This window comes from Prunus dulcis, chromosome 5, assembly GCF_902201215.1.
Source record: "Prunus dulcis chromosome 5, ALMONDv2, whole genome shotgun sequence".
In the NCBI taxonomy this organism is placed as follows: Eukaryota; Viridiplantae; Streptophyta; class Magnoliopsida; order Rosales; family Rosaceae; genus Prunus; species Prunus dulcis.
In genome coordinates, this window is record NC_047654.1 from 324018 (window position 1) to 340891 (window position 16874).

Here is a 16874-nt window from a genome sequence, read left to right on the forward strand (position 1 = left end):
TGGGCAGATTGCGATCCTCATCATTTATAGAAGGAGGTCAAACCACCCTTTCATCTATAGTTTTCTCACATACACTAATGACAGAAGTTCCATATATTTCTTGGTATTTTTTATTAACCTCTTTCCAACTTTCAACATATTATAAAGAATTTACAAGTTTTTTGGGGAATTGGGTTTCCTTTTGTTCTATATATAGCTATAGGAAAACATTACTAATTCCCTAGGAGCACAAGTTTCACATAAAATCCCAAATTGACACAGAGAGACAGATGTTCATATGTGCAGTGCAGTGCAGGCATGTTTAAACGTGCAAAATATATTTTTCTTAACTCTCCTTTCCAACACTGTATTTACGTTTTGTAACTGACACGAACGTTAAATTTCTAGTTTTCTACTGCTGTAACGTTTGGTCAGCCGACTGTAAGTTGTGGGTGACCAATAAGAGAGGATGGTTTTGGCATCGTCATCGTTTCTCGAACTCAGTTTCTAGGGTTTTCTTTTTCTTCTCTGTAAAAAGAGTGAAGCAGGCTTTCCAAGGTGCTCAAGTGCTTTTTCTATGTTGGGTAACAGAAAATGAAATCAAGGAATCAAAAAAAGAGGAAGAACTCATAGCGTCACATGCACCACAAACAATTCCACACTCTCAACTAGCATTTCAGGCCATCTTGTAAGACAGAAGCGATCAATGGAATATAATCATTTTTAGTATATGAATGCATGTGAGCATGTGTGTGTGTATAAGTTTGAAATCCACTAACTGAAACGCATAGTTTATTAATTCAATCCTAGAAATGAACAAAAACACATAACATAATGTTGGATATGAAGTATTACTGTTGCCGGAGAAGATGGACAGATCTAGAGAAACATGAGAGACATTAATATATAAAACCCTAGAAATGTGCATCATCACACTACAACTAGCATAGCTGCTATAATTATAAGAGAGAGACATATTCAAAGGATATTGAAGAAAGAAGATGGGAAAGAACACCATCCATTTATAAATATTATAACTTACTGACCTTGCAAAGTCTCTACTATATCCTTAATTGTTGCTTATTTTTTTCCTACCCAACACACCAAGCCTTCATCATTCTTCTTCCGTTGTAAATATATATACTTTGTTCCCATTGAAGCCACTGACTGAAGAAATCTCTTCAATTAATGTTCATGTGATGACTGCTAATCCTTAATTTTATCACATTCAGACAACCAAATTAGCAAGCGACCTTCCTTAATTTCATCAACTCTTCAGAAATCTGAGAAAAGTAGTTGCTTGATTCACACGAGCTAGCTAGCAGTAGCATCAACACCCCCATGTCATGGAAACCATACTCAAAATCAGAATCACAAGTAACTACTAAAACGGAGGCCGCGGAGTACTTCCCGCACCCCACCCGAACAAATCAGGACCCGAAAACGGATAGTTAGCAGCCATATTCCCTCCCAGATTGAAAAGGCCAGCACCGCCGCCGCTATTTCCCCCAGTACCTTCACCAAGGCCGCCAGTCACCCCCGAAGATTGCGAAGCCGTAGGTTGTTGCACTTGCAAGCCTCCACCGCCACCATTACCACCAGTAGGAGTACCATCTTCCGGATCATCCAATGGCAATCTCTCAAACACAGCATTTCCAAACGAAGCAGCCATCAAAACCACTGGACCGGAAGCCAACAGCGGGCCCACCACGCAACCCCCAACGACTTGTCCCTGCACGCCCGCCAAGAATATGGACAGTCCCCCCGCACCTGGAGGAGCCGGAGGAGGAAGCACCGTCCCGGACAGCGAAAGTATCTCGAAGCGTCCGTGAAGAGTGACCACGCTCCCCGCAGGCTGACGAAGCGTGACATTGGCGACGGTGCCGCTGCCGTTCAGCACGCACACGCCTCTCCCCCTCCGCCTGGCGTAGATGGAGACGCTTTCCATGATGTCTGCGCCAGCGGAGATTTCCAGCACGTGCGAGCGGAGGGCGTTGGGGGTGTCGCGCGTGACGATGATTGGGGGCTTGGGTTTGTTCTTGGAGCCTGCAGGGCGGCCTCTGGGGCGGCGTGTGGGACCCCCACTTCCACTTCCACCACCTCCGTCGCCTCCGCCGCCGGAACTGGTGGCGGCGGTGTCGGAGGATTCGATTATCTTGTTATTGTTGTGATCTTGGTCGTCTTGGTGGTGGGAATCATCGGACTGTTGTTGTTGATGATGGTGGTGTAGTTGTTGTTGTTGATGGACTTGGAGGTGGAGGTCAGGGTGGAAGAGCTGGTGGACGTAGCGAGAAGCAGTTGGGGCTGAGGTTGTAGACAATGACTCATTGTAGCCCGCCATCGCCACATCTATTTTCTCCCACCACTTATTTGCCAGCCTAATTCCTTTCTCTTCTTTCGTTCACCACTTTATATAAAGTGTATTTGTGTGTGAACTTGGGCGGTCTTTTCTTTGCTTTGATAGGGTCAAAAATTTTGATTCAACAAACTGAGATGCAGCAGCGGTCAATATCTGATGAGAGTCTGAGATTCATCGGTTACAAAATGAAATGGGTAGATTGAGACTTGAGTGGTGCACACTGCACAGCAGAATCTTCTATCTATTCAACCATAATCAGCAGTTACATACACACAGAAGAAACACCCAATTCCCAAATAAAGCTAGCTAGCTTAACCTACTAGCTCTATGTATGCATATATACAAGATTCAACTACAGCTCTTACTTCCATAGCAACTTCAAAATTGCAAGTCAAGCCCTCAAAAATCCAAAGATCAATGGGAATGATCTGGTCAATCTTCAAACAAAAAAAGGGATCGGAGTGATATTCAACAGATATATACTCACTACTTAGAAATTAATAATAATTAAGGAGCTAGAAACAAGATATAGTCACTTATCGGCGATTTTATGTTTATGAAATTTCTCAAATAAGTTGCCGGAGTTGAGCTGTGGAGGGGACTGTGAAGCGAAAACACCACTGTATCTGTATATGAAATTCTTCAATTTCTAAATTTGGAGGCCTATGAATGAATGAGTTGGAGAAGAGAGAGAGACAGGAAAGTTTTGAGGAGGAATTGGTGGAAAAGCGTGAGGTAAAAGCACAATTCAAGCAATTACCAAGACAAAAACAAAGGACCTCAAATTGCTATACGCGCCCCTTGGCGCGTCTACATTTTCAAATGCATTCATCTGGCACAACTTATTTTCTTTTTGGTCAAAAATGTAGCACAACTTATGGTTATGTCATATTTGCATATTGGATAAGCTAAGGCAAGCACTTCAATACCACACCTTAATATCACATTTAGGGATAGGCATAAATTTATGTCGGGCCAAGTTTTCCATCGAGTCTCCAATTTTAATGGGGGAGATTTCAGGAAAAATTCGGGGGCTGGTCGAAGATTCCTGAATTTTAAAATCTTCGGTTGGAAATGAGTCAGGAATGGTATTATTATCCACGATCCCACATTCGACCTGATAAGTAATATATTTATTTTTAGTTAATATACAATATAATATAGCCATGTATGATTATGATATAATATAATCATATTATATAAATAGATTGTCAAGTTAACTGTGAGCCATGATGAGGATGTGAGCCATTTAAATGGGGGAGAATGTAACACCCAAGTTGGCATGTTGAGTCCTATATCGGTAAACTATTGGGTTTATGACTTCATAAGCAATTGCAGGGAGCCCTATTAGTGACTAGTCCTTTGGGGTATAGCGCTGAGGTGGTGTGAGCTTCTGTGGGTGGGTGACATAAACTATGAAATGTGCTAGGCTTTGTGGATGTAATTTTTCTTTTATTTCTAATTAATTGATAGAGTAATAGGCTTGGTTTGTGAGTTTGAAAATTGTTGAGTGTTTTTTTTGAATTTGTTATTTGACCTTTAGACCAAAATTAATATATAGATAAAACCAAAATTAATATATGGATTGTGAGTTTGATAATTTAATAATTTTTAAACCAAAATTAATATACAGATAATATAGGGGCCCGATGAATTGGGGGCCTTAGATCAGCCTTAGAGCATTTTCACCCCAACAGCCTAGCTTAGGCAAAAGGCCATCTAGGCCTCAAAAGCAGCTTCTAGCACACAAAACTTGTCGGGGCAAGAGATGGGCTCCACCAACCCGGGCAATACCCAAGGCAAGATGAGCACGAGCTCTTGCCTGTAGGCTGTGATGTCAATGCACAGCTTTAAATTTTTTTTACCGTTGGTGCGTGACGTATATGCAGATACCGCGCCTTTAGTTGACGTGAGGCTAGCCTCAATGCCTTCTTTCCTCCAACGGTAAAATTTTTGTAATTGCCATTTTATTAAATTTAATGTCATATTTTTTGATATTTACTTGTATTTCCATTTTTTTATATTATAGACTATTCAAGCACAAATGCGGTTCGGTGTCATTGGCAAAGGCAACAAATCTTTCAACAATCACCAATGTTGGGAGGCTATGAAGAATTGTCCGAGATTCAAAATTATTTCTATGAGCCCGAGCGTTGTGTTGAATGAGATGCCACTCCACAATTCACTGGCATCGAATTCACCGTTGGACTCCCCGATTGATCAAGACTCACTAATGCAAAGGGAGCCAAGGCCTATTCGGAGAAAGGCGACAAAGGTAAAGAGATGAGCACTTTGAACAATGAATGTGCAAAAATTTTGAAGCAAATTATTATCAATGGCGCATTGAGAATTGAGAGAGACATAAAAAGAGATGAGGTTGACAAGGCAAAAGATGATGTATTTGCAAAAAAAAAAAAAAAAAAGGGAGTATGCACACAAAAAGACATGAACAAGAAAGATCGGGAAACCATGACCATGGATATGAGCCATATGTCCCCTTAAACAAAGGCATTTTGGAAGCAAGAACAAAGGGATGTTATGAGAAGAAGACTTTTCCGTGACGATGGACCTAGCAATACAGATTAATTAAATGACAAAAACCATTAGGTTGTATTGATAGGGGTGCCGTTTCTTAATTAGTTGTATTAATTGTCTTTTATTGAATATAGAAAGCATTCAATAATGTAGCCATTTATTTAAAACATTACATACATCAAAACAAAGCATAATTGAAAACAAACCACAAACAAAACAAAGCATAATTCAAATCAAAGCATTAAACTTGCCTTCATTGACCGTGATTGTCTCTCAGCGCTCATAAGTGCTCGATCAAGTCAATTTGATGTCTTTCGTGAACATAAGAAGATTACATTTCCGTATAACGATCAATCATACGATTGTTGTAACAATGGCCCTTAATCAACGGTTCGTGCTCCGAGGGTTGTCCATTTGCTCCTACATGTTGTTCATAAATTATTGTCAATGTTGTGTTCATAGGATCGAGTTCGAATATCTCTGGTTCATCATAATCATACTCATCCTCCACAATCATGTTATGGAGGATGATGCACGTCATCATAATGCTCTAAAGCACGTCTTCATCAAACATACGAGTAGCTCCCCTAATGATTGCCCACCGAGCTTGGAGGATACTAAAACACATTTCCACATCTTTCCTATAACCTTCTTGATAGGCAGTAAAATATTTTTCCTTCTCCAACAACGGTGGTGTTGGCTTGATTGATCGAGCATACCCGCCGCTAAAATAACTTGATCATCTTCTGCTCCCATTCCCTTTCTTTTTTAGCATGTTTGCACATTCTTTCTTCATTTTCTCGCTTGGCCCTTTCCAACAACCTCCTCATGTAAGACATTGAAAGTAGAATGTGTATTGTAAAATCTGAGAAATGAAAGGACATACTGGATATGGATGATTGGTATGAGTTGAGGGTGTGGTTTTATAATAGAATTTAGAATATAGAAATGACACGTGGCATAATAGTAACAACCGAAAATCTTATCCGAAATCTGAGATGTGAATTTTATAATAAATATAGACACGTGGAAACTGGAAATCTTATTCGAATATCTTATCTGAAATCTGAGAAGTGAATTTATAATAAATATGGACACATGGCAACCGAAAATCTTATAAGTTTAAAAATTAAAATTATTTTATTGCGAATAGTAATTTCACTTTTTGCCATGGCATGAGGTGGAAATGCAACAATAAAATTACTAGGGCAGGCACTATTTATGTGAATAGTAACAGCCCTTGACTCACCTTTTCTTTTGCCATGGCAAATAGGGTGGAAATGCTCTTATGAGGCTTGCCCATGGCCGGCCCTAACCCTTTTTCTCTACCCTTTCCTTCCATGTCATTAGAACGAGTGAGTGTGAGAAAGAAGAAGAATGAGAGAGGGTGCGGGGCAAAGAGGGCGTGTAATTGAAAAAGGAGTTAAGAGGATAAGAAGTTGAAGTTACCGTAGCCCCTAAGCTTTCAGCAATCCCTATAAAATGTGTTATAAGTTTTCACAAATATTATCGTTTATCAAAATGAATTGAGCCAAATGAAATCGTTATATTATAATTGATTTTTGAAGTCAAATCGATCCAATCCGAATTATGTCCGCCCAACTTATAGGTGCTATAAATGTTCAATTTAAAATTAGAAGAATATAGAACTTAATTATAAAATTTGATTGCATCATACTAAACACTAGCCACCGGACTAATTTTTTTTTTTAATTACAAACAATAGGATATTTACAAGAATTTTCTAAAAACGGACCATATACCCCACAAACGAAGTTACATCGTCACAATGAGATTAGCCACAATTAAATATCAAATCATCATAAATGGATATCGTTTTTATCATCCACGTGAATCAAAGATGAGACTTCCACCAATAAAATTAATACAAATAGTACTAGACCACTGTCCGACTAATGAAATAAATTGAAATAGGATGACATAGTACTCAACACAAACACCAACGAGGAGCTAGCACATATGGTATAGTGTATATAGCTCACTAGAAGTGTCGCTGATTGTTAGGACCCACTGCACGGACCCTTTGGAGAAACAGAAGAGTTGATCCTTTGAGGTGAAGAGAGGGGGTTGCCCTTATATGCTTGCTTGCTTGGGAAGGGAGGCAGGGGGTGCAGTGGGTCCCTCGTCATCCGTGGGGTAAAGGGTTCAAGCTTTGTACAGTGCAGAGTAGCTAGAGGAGTGAAGAAAGGATCAGGCAGCCTATTAGCTAGGAGAGAGGAGACCAGAAACCACGTGCGCATGTGGCACTCAGCGAACCAAGGTCACGTGCGGTCAAGAGGTCAGCACCAGACCACGTGAAAGCTGTCGGGACATCGGAACTTGGTCAACCTTATCGGATGCGATGAGTGATGTATTAATAATAATAATAATAATAAATCTGCATGCATATACAAAAATAAATAAATTTGGCGGAGATGGCTCTAAATTGGGCCGTAACTTTGGCGGCAATTTTGTTCTGAGCAGTAGCATCTTGTTTGTTGGTCGCCCTCCTCCCAATGCGACAATGAGAGTCCCCAGCCACACACGCTACTAACAGGATTTACACAAGGACAAATTCCCTCAACAATTTTGACACATTCTTTCTTCTCCAAAAAACCAAATCATACTTGTCCAATGTCCGTGCATGGGCCCCAACCTTGTCTCTTCCTCGCTCATATACATAACACAAGTCATAACATGTCAATATCAATTTTGACTACGTGGCTCACACTTGGGGCCATAACTTTCTTGTTGTACGTATCAGACACATCAGCAACACTTATTACTCATGAAGGAAAAACAAAACATTCCATGGACCATGAGATGCTTGACTTTCTAGACAATACTATTTATTAGGAAATTTTAGGATTTAAGTGTTGAGATTTAGTGTTATCAATCCGAGACGGGTGAATTCGTACTTGAAATTTCTTCAAACATTGATAAGAGAAATATCACTTAAACAAGAATTAATTGTGAAGTTATTAAACAGTTTTTTGTTTTTATTTTTCATTCGGACATCATGATGAGGAGTGAAAAAACTAAGAACATACATAAGCTGAGTTAAGCTTGAGTTAATTAACTCAATCGTGATGACATGCAAATGATTCTTCGAATCGGTTTTCAAATTTGCTTGTCCTTTTAACTTGGTAAGCATATCATCGATTCCTGGTGGAGCCGTACGTACGTGAAGAGATATGGATTGATGGCCCATAGAGATAGATAGATACCAAGTCAGCATATCGAAATTCAATTCAATTAATTATGTATGTAATGAGTCGGGGCCCACTGAATTAAGCAAGTGGGAGGGAGTTGGAGATGAGTGAGGTGACATGCCTGAATGAATGTGTGTAGAGGCGCAACTTCTTGGAGGGCACCAGGATTCCGTTGCCTTGCCTTTATTATTTCTAGTCATCCCACTTGGGCGCTCATTTGTTCTTTGCTTATCCAATGACACTTCGCATATACCCGACTCAGATGCGCACTTCATAATAAATAAGTTGGCCGGCCTACAAGACTACATGATGAGATGTATCTTTGCTCTTTAGTGCACATATATAATTGAGCTTGTTTCTTGCTTCACTACAGAAAACAACATTATAGTCACAAACATCTGTGACACGAGATGAAGTAACTACTATTATCTAATAACACAATGAACACGAATAAGCGTGGCTAGGATAATTACAACCTACCTAAAAAGCTAATAGGGATAAATAAATTAAGGGGTGGTTTGCTCTTGCATCGCAGAAGAAATGAAAATAAAAAATAAAGAAAAACAAAGAGTTGACGAAATAGTGTTCCACAAAATACAAATATATAGTCGGACAGGTTTTGGATACAATATTATTAACCTCAAGAACGAATTTCAAATCTATTTTTATGCAATTAAAATGACTATATATATACACAAATAAATATTTATTAAATTCCTTTTCAATGATTAGCGCAGTTGGAGTTGACAAACATATATAATTTATCCATCCATCAAATTTTATTTATTTGTTTGTTTATTTATTTTATATCATTCAATATGGTCGTTGGAGAACTGGTGTTCTTATAAACTTTGTAGCCAATCATGTTCACCCATCTGGAACAAGATTCCAATTTCAATTGCTTGAATGTCACTCTAATTTTAAATAGAACTAGTTAACCTACTTGTATAATGAAAAGTTAACTACAATAATATAAAAGCATTAACATGAAGAGGAGAATCACTTGATAATTAATCAACATTGGAATCTCATTCTGAGTACGTAATATATTATTATTATTTTTCCCTTGCTTTTTCTTCTCGAGCCACACAGGCCACTGATGAAGAAAAGGCAAACATCATTCCAGCCAACACTATAGCTAGCTAAGGTTATAATTATTTTATGCATTCATGATTCATCATCAAAAACCTAGTTCACCAGCAGCAACTAGGGGTGATCAATTTCCCCTTTGTTTGTGGTAGCTGGAGTATCACACTCAAGCTTAGGATTACTTTATCATTCTCCATATCATCCATTCAATGCTTATTTAATTAGTTGTGTATTTATATATATAGTTATTATCTCATCTGGATGTCCTCACGTTATTATGATGCGAATGTTATTATAAACAAAGAAGAAAGTAAGAAGTGGTAATAGAAAAAAAGAAAAATTAGGTTTTAGAATAACTAACTTTATTAATTAGTTTGTAAGATATTGGATATTTTGGTTTTAGTTTTAATACTTAGGAAAAAACTACTATTTTAGATTAGCCCAAAGAGAGGCCCAGATTCGTTGGGCCAAGTAAAAAATAACAACTGATAAGACAATTCTACCCTTCTTCTTAATTAAATAAACTGTATTTGACAGTTAAGCACAATGGCACATGTAGTAATTTTAGGGTTGTTGGATGTCCTTTTGGTAAAATTAGGTGGCTTTGATTTTATATTAATTAAGCAAAATTAATTATCTTTCTTTCAAATTAGTTAAGTTTTTTATGGGTTAAAACTAAAGAGCCCTAGAAAAAATACATGATGTCTATATAGTAATAACGTCCGAATGTCTGAATAAGAGAATTTTTGTAGATATAATCAAAAGAAATGGGCATATGCATGCCACTATAATTCCTTGTGAAAGTTCAAAATGAAAGGTTAATTAATAAATTAAATAAGGAAGACGAGGCACTAAAAAGCCTTTTAATAGGGAAGGGGAGCAGAAGTAAGTAAAATAATAATTAAGGTTAAGAAAAGGCCCCTCGGGACAAGAACAAGGCGCATCACATGACCTAATTATCAATTAAAAAGCATAAGCAAGCAACTTCATTTAATTATTAATCACGATAAAATAATGCAGAGCAGACTCTGTGAAGGCGCACTGCCTCCTATGCTTTGCTTGTCCTCATCACTTTATCAGCGGGCAGCAGCGCAAATGGGAATGGAAATTATGGAAATAGTCCATAGTCCATAGTCCCAAACACCAGCTCCCCATTTGTCGTTTTCTTCCGATCTAAATCGGCTCTCTCTCGACAACATCCCTTAACCTAATAATCACTTCATTACTTTACTCTAAATTTTATTTTATTATTGTAATACCCGTTTAAGTTTCTCGTTGGGACAATATTGGTGCCGCATCGAGGTAAAGCCTATAGACCCGGGCGAGTTGGATTACGTAGTTGAATAGAATTCATAATTTTAGTCAAATGTTCGGTGGCCTAATGACAACATAGATTAGATTATGTTTAATCATACTAGGGTCAAATGTGGTAGAATTATGAATCCTATCAAAAAGTTGGGATTGGATTAGATTATGTCTAATCCTAAGTCATGTAATAGTACATTTCTATTAATCCAAACTCTTAATTTGCGTAGTGCCAAACACATCATTGGAGTAGTATTTTCGTTTTCAATCCATGCAATTTAATTCTACCTCGTGATCCAATTCAATCTCAATCATCAAATATGGCATACAGCTAACACTTTCATATCAAGAGATCAATCATAGAAACAAGAGTGTGCCCACACAAGACTGTCTTACAGAAGTCTGATGACGCTGTTGTATGTGAAGTGTTTGTTTTTTTTTTGGGACAAGGTAGCATTTTAAAATGGTAAGAAAGAAGGCAAAATTATGCAGCAGATGCTCACTGGAGTATGAGTTTGAAAAAAAAAAAAAAAAAAAAAAAAAACTGAAATGGCCTGGTCGCCTAGAATAGAATTCAACAAACAGAACAGGTGAGGGAGGCTGACATGGATCTTTTCACATGGCCCAAATCCACGTGGATAAGTTAGTGGCTTGGATAGTCCAACCAATAATTTGGATCCTATCTTGTCAAGTCAAGGCCCACAATCACACGTGAACTTGTCCTCCCCATCATCAATTTTTCACATTTCTCCTCCATGCTTAATTCATTCTCACAGTTACGCACCTACTGCATTCATGAATAAATCACATTCATGAATAAATCATAATTCACTCAACATCCAGCTCGGTGTATGTTTAGTTCATTGTCGGGGAGATGTTCTAAGTTGGAATTTTCTCTTTTTTATTATTAATGTTAGTACAAATTTCTCACACGATAATATTTGTGTGTAGATATTTCACTTTTTGAGTTTCCTATTCATGTAAAACAAACAGGAGTAAAAGACCACACTTGGAGGTGTTAGCCAAAAACTCTCCGATCAAACCCTGGAAGGAATATATTCGTTCTCCAAAATGTAGAGATTGAGTCAATTAGGGATTTGATTGCGATCAAATCACTAATTGATGATATTATCTTTTAATTGGTGATTATATCCCATATTTAAGATAAAATCCCTATTTTTGGTATCAATTAATTCGCCAAATAAATGGACTCAATTATTGATCTATGAGATATTTTTCTTGTCCACGTGGCACCTTTGTGATTGAAAGCCAGATTATTTGCTCTCGCAACTAATATATAAAAATAAATAAAAATTATTAATCCATTGGCATGAAAAACTAAAAATATATATTATATATATAGAGAGAACTTCAGTTGAGGGATCCCTAAAATAAGCTTATTTGAGGGAGTCCATCATGCATTGTATTTCAATATTCTAAATTGGGTAGTTTTTAGATATTAACTCAAATATCATCTCTGCAAAAAAAAATTTGAATCTGAAACCATTTGACCACTCAATTATATGGTTCTTATTATAGTCTTTTCTTGCATCACAGTGTTGGTCTATTTTGTTGATCCCAACTAAATGCTTTAATGGTTTACCTGATATTTTGCAAGGATGATCTATGAATGAAGACTTAAAAATTAAATTGTTTGGATCGTTGAAAAAATAATAATCATAGGGTGGTATCCCTCAATAGAATGGATATGTATATAATTTGACTACTCAATTGCACGATTATTATTTTAGTGTTTTTTTTTAAAATACCGTGTTCGTCGATTTTGTTGGGCACAACTTGTCTTAACGATTTTTTGATTTATCTAATTTTTTTTTTAAGGATAATCTATGAGTGAAGACTTGAAAAATAGACGGTTTGGATCGTTTAAATAAAACTTTTAGTGGACCCCAAAAGGTGTTCCACAATAGAAGAGTACATATACATATATACAGTCCCGATCTCTTGGACCACAGGAGTCCAAGAGATTGTGGTCACCCACCGTTGGATATTAATCCAATGGTTCAAAATGATATATATAAATGCAATATGACATAAATGATTATTACCCGATTCAAGTCATAAATGAGTGAACCGTTGAATTTACATCCAACGGTGAGTGACCATAAATCTCTTGGACTACAGGGGTCCAAGAGATCAGGACTGTACATATATATATATACAGTGAGCTTTAGTTGAGGAATCCGTTATTATTTGAGGGACACCCTTGTAGGCATTGGCGGACCAGAAATTTTTTAGCGGATTTGCAATATTGACTAAGTATGAAAAATGATTTTTCGGAATAATCATTTTCTCAAAATAATTTTTGGCGGCTTTTATTCCATACACATCAAATAAGAAAACTTGATTTTATGGGATTTTAGTATGAAGTATATATTGACTTAATGAGCTATCATTTTTAGCCTAAATCATATTTTGCACTAAAACCGAATTTTCATATTTTGATTTGGTGGGAATTTGATTTTATAGTATTTTTATTTGAATCTAAATGAGGGGTACTTCCTTATTTACATTGTAAACTTAAGTAAATGGAGTAATATAAAAAATAAATAAAAGTAAAAGGACAAAGACATTTACTTAAATGTTGAAAATGAAAATAAGGTAATCTGTACACCAGTTGAGCAAATGGGCAATTTGAAGCACCTACAATGGTTTTTCAGGCGAGGGGAGATGCAGCTGCACCTCCTTGCACCTTACTAGGTCCGCCAGTGTTGTAGGGCCCACCACACATTGTTTTTCAATGATATGAACTGTCTAATTTTTAGATATTCACTCAAAGATCATATCTGCAAAAAATTACTTGAATCCGAAATATTTTGACTACTCAATTAAATTATTGTTATTTTAAGTGAATAGAAAATCCACCAACCCAATCTCCCAAGTAGTTACGTATTACACACCTAGCACCAATAGCCCCAGAACATGTCTTACAAGTACCATCCACATTTAATTTAAAAGCTACAATTCGAGGAGGCAATTAGGATTGACACAATTGACAGAACGAAGCCACTCCTTCACAGCAACTTGAATAATCTTCTATGGACAATTAGGCAACTCTTCAAGCTCAGCAAAAATCAGACGGTTCCTCAACTTCCAGACAAACTAGCAAGTAAAAATAAAGATAGTGTGCCAAGGAATTCCTTCCCCTCACCCAACTTGCCTTAGAACATAGATTACTTATGAACCAAGACTTGACAGCAGCATTAGAAAGAGCATGAACTTTAATGATCTTTTGTACAATTTCCTCAGTCACAACACCCCTCAATTTATCAATATCCCACCATCTATTTTAAAAAAAAAGCTATCCACTGTACAATCCTGCTCAACTACATTGAGCACTCCTTGATGCAGCAAGGGACCTTCAGGCCATCTCCAACCACGTTGAGGCTAGACTCAAATTTACACCCTCCAAAATACAACTCTTCATGTATTTTCATGACTCAAAATATTTTTTCCCTCCAACTTTGCAGACTCTTAATTTGAGTCCGCAACTTTTTTAAATTGTTTAAGAATGATTAAACCCTAATTTTTTTTTTTCTCGAACTTTTTTAACATTATTTTTATCTCAACATTCTGTTCACCCGTTTTATGTTTTGCTCTTGTGCTGGAAGGGCGAAGTTCCTCACTGGCTTAGAGACCAAGTATTGGCCAACAAGTCAGCTTTCTTTGGTGTGCGAGCGTGCCACTGTTAGCGACGTAAATCCTAACAGACTTTTTTTTAGAGTAGATGACTTGCGCCCCAAGTTACTAACTTCTGAAAATCAAACGATCGTGAATTTGGGTGAGGAATATCTCCCAAGTAAGTTCTTTTCTTGCCTCAGACTGGTGAGGACTTTCACAATTTATCTCAGTATCAAATGGCTATTCTGGCCGGAAATGCTTAATATAAGTGAGATTGTTTCAGGCAGAACTGCCTTTTACAAAACAATAATTATTCATATCGACTCTAGGGAGGTTAGAAAATGGCTGGAACTCCGATTCTGCTTGGATGGAAGGTTCCAACTTGGGCTGGACTGGACGCGTCTGGGTTTACCTGTCCTATTTATGACTTCAAATGCTAGGCTGGCCTATAAATCGATACCAAAATTGGATTCTAGCAGAGCTTTATCTTCGCTTCACGCTCCGTGAGGCCTTCTGAGTAGGCAGAACTGCAACTTCCTCAGCTTGAAAGGGGCAGAATTGGCTATTCTCGATAATCTGGTAGACTAGGGATTGCACTACGAGAGAGTTGTTCTGCTTGAACAGGACTCTCCATTAATTTTGCTGAAGTCTCCACGTTTCGTGAAAACTCAAAACTCTGCTTGACTTGGCTTTTGCTGAACCAAATTTGTAACGAGAAAACTTGTTTTGAAGGACTTATTTTCTAAGTCTGAACTTTGGGATTTTGATCTAAGGCTAACTTTTCTTAGGATTCAAGTGAGCTTTTGGCTTTTCTTGTTGTTGTCTTTTTTTGATTGATGAATTTTTCATCCCTTCTTTCTTGCCTACTTCTGTTTTTTTATAAGAGATCCTCTCTTGGAGGTGATTTTAAACTTTAATAATGGGCGGCAACAGATCTCCCAAAACGTAAAGCAGAAAAGATTTTATCAATTATGGCAGATAGGCTCCCAGTAGTCTTTTCCATAGCAATCCCTTCCCTGGTTTACTGGGCGGCTGTTTCTTTGTTTTAACCAACGCCACCGCCTATGCTTCTTATGGCGGTTTGGTTTCTTTTGTCTCCTGAGTAATTCCTTGTTTCCCGTTCTAACTGAGAAGGCGTGACCTGTAATCCTTTGGAAGATGGCGTCTCGTTTTGGAGAGCAAATCTCTAAATATAGATGGGTTTTTTTTGATCTTCTGTTTTGGCAGTTTTTCAGAGACGTCCCTTCCCATATAAAGAATTTTTAGTTAAAAATGCTGACTTTCAAAGCTGAGGTAGCCACGTGAATGTGTTTTTTAGTCTTTTGGGCTTGAGTTTTAAACAAATATCTTCGTGGGCTGATCTTCAAAGGCCCAATATGGTAGTTTTCTATGCTTTTGGGCTTTCTGGGACTGGGTAAGTGATTTCATCACGGGCCTGTTTCTGGATCTTTTGGTATGTTAAATTTAGGCCCAAACAATGCCCCCATTAAGTCTGAATTGTTTTTTTGGAACGGTTTTTCAGACTTAATGTTTTGCCATGAATTTGCGCGCCAGTCTTTTTCGCTTCGTGTGTCTGTCACGTCCGCCCATAATGATCTGGAGTTCGTGGGGGAAGAAAAACGGCTATTTATTTAGCTAGTTACTAGCCAATAATCACCAGGTGTCGTCTCTTCTTCTTCTTCCTACGTTTCGAGCTTTTCCCCCCTTTTAAGAGGAAATTTCAAACCCTCGCTTGTAACCCTTCCGATTAAGAGTTTCTCTCTCTCAGTTTTTTATCGTCTCCTTCGAATCCTCCTTTCCTTTCATCCTCTCTGTGGTTCTCTTTCTTGATTTTTAGAGATGTCTTCCCCAAGGTCTCGTGCTCAGTCCTCTTCAGCTTCGATTCCTCCTGATTACATTACTGGGAGCGGGATTGATGCTCACGCGATAGAAGTTAGGAGCAAGCTTCATCCTTTTGCCCAGAAGAATCTGGATGAGAATGTTCTTCACTTGTTCGAGAATACCCTGGTGCTAGGGCCTCACTGGTTTGGCCCTGTTCCTGCTGAAGTGGCAGAACTGCTAAGAAAAGATGCTGAGGCTCCTTTGTGTTTTGAGAGCACTTCTGCCCTAGCTTCTCATTCTTGGGTTAGCAAGAATTTGAGCCGGTCCTTCCCATCCAGTGAGGTGAGGAACAGTCCAGTCAAATGGGCAGACTGGATTGACAGACTTCTCCCGAGATATGGGGGTCACTGGAGGAGAGCTGGGATCTATGACGCCATTCTTCTGTCCAAGCAATCGATCAACAGAGATGAAAACCTGCTTGCTGCTGCCTTGTGTTTCTGGAATTCTGACAGCAACACATTCGACTTCCGTGTAGGTCCTATGACGCCAACCCTGCTGGATATGGCTCAGATTTTTGGGTTCAGGCCCCATGGCCGACCTGTAGATGCTGTTGGAGATTACCATAGGCGAAAAAATCAAGAGAAGGTGACCACTCCCTTCACTATTTCTCCAGCCACGATCAACCAGAACTGCTCCTTCTCCAACTATTTGAAGAGGTTTGGTATTGAGAAGGACAAGGACCAGCAACATATGTTGTTCCTTCTATATTGGCTGAATCGATTTGTCTTCCCCAATCGGTCTTCGGCAGTTCTGCTCGAGTATAGGCATCTGGCAGAAGCGCTTCATAATCACACTGATGTGGGGCTTGGGCCAACAGTTCTGGCTCACCTTTTCAAGAATCTATACACTGCCACCCTTGAGAATCCATTGAACCT

At 38.2% G+C, this 16874-nt stretch overlaps 1 protein-coding gene across 1 annotated transcript; it reads right to left on the reverse strand.

Annotated features, from left to right (window-relative positions):
* Positions 1-754: 754 nt before the first annotated feature.
* On the reverse strand, positions 755-3056 carry LOC117629210 (AT-hook motif nuclear-localized protein 27-like). Its single transcript, XM_034361723.1, has 2 exons — positions 2704-3056; positions 755-2579 (listed from the first exon to the last, which is right to left on the reverse strand). Exon 2 carries the CDS (start codon positions 2318-2320, stop codon positions 1364-1366), a length of 957 nt encoding a protein of 318 aa, XP_034217614.1. The 5' UTR covers positions 2321-2579; positions 2704-3056; the 3' UTR covers positions 755-1363.
* Positions 3057-16874: the final 13818 nt, after the last annotated feature.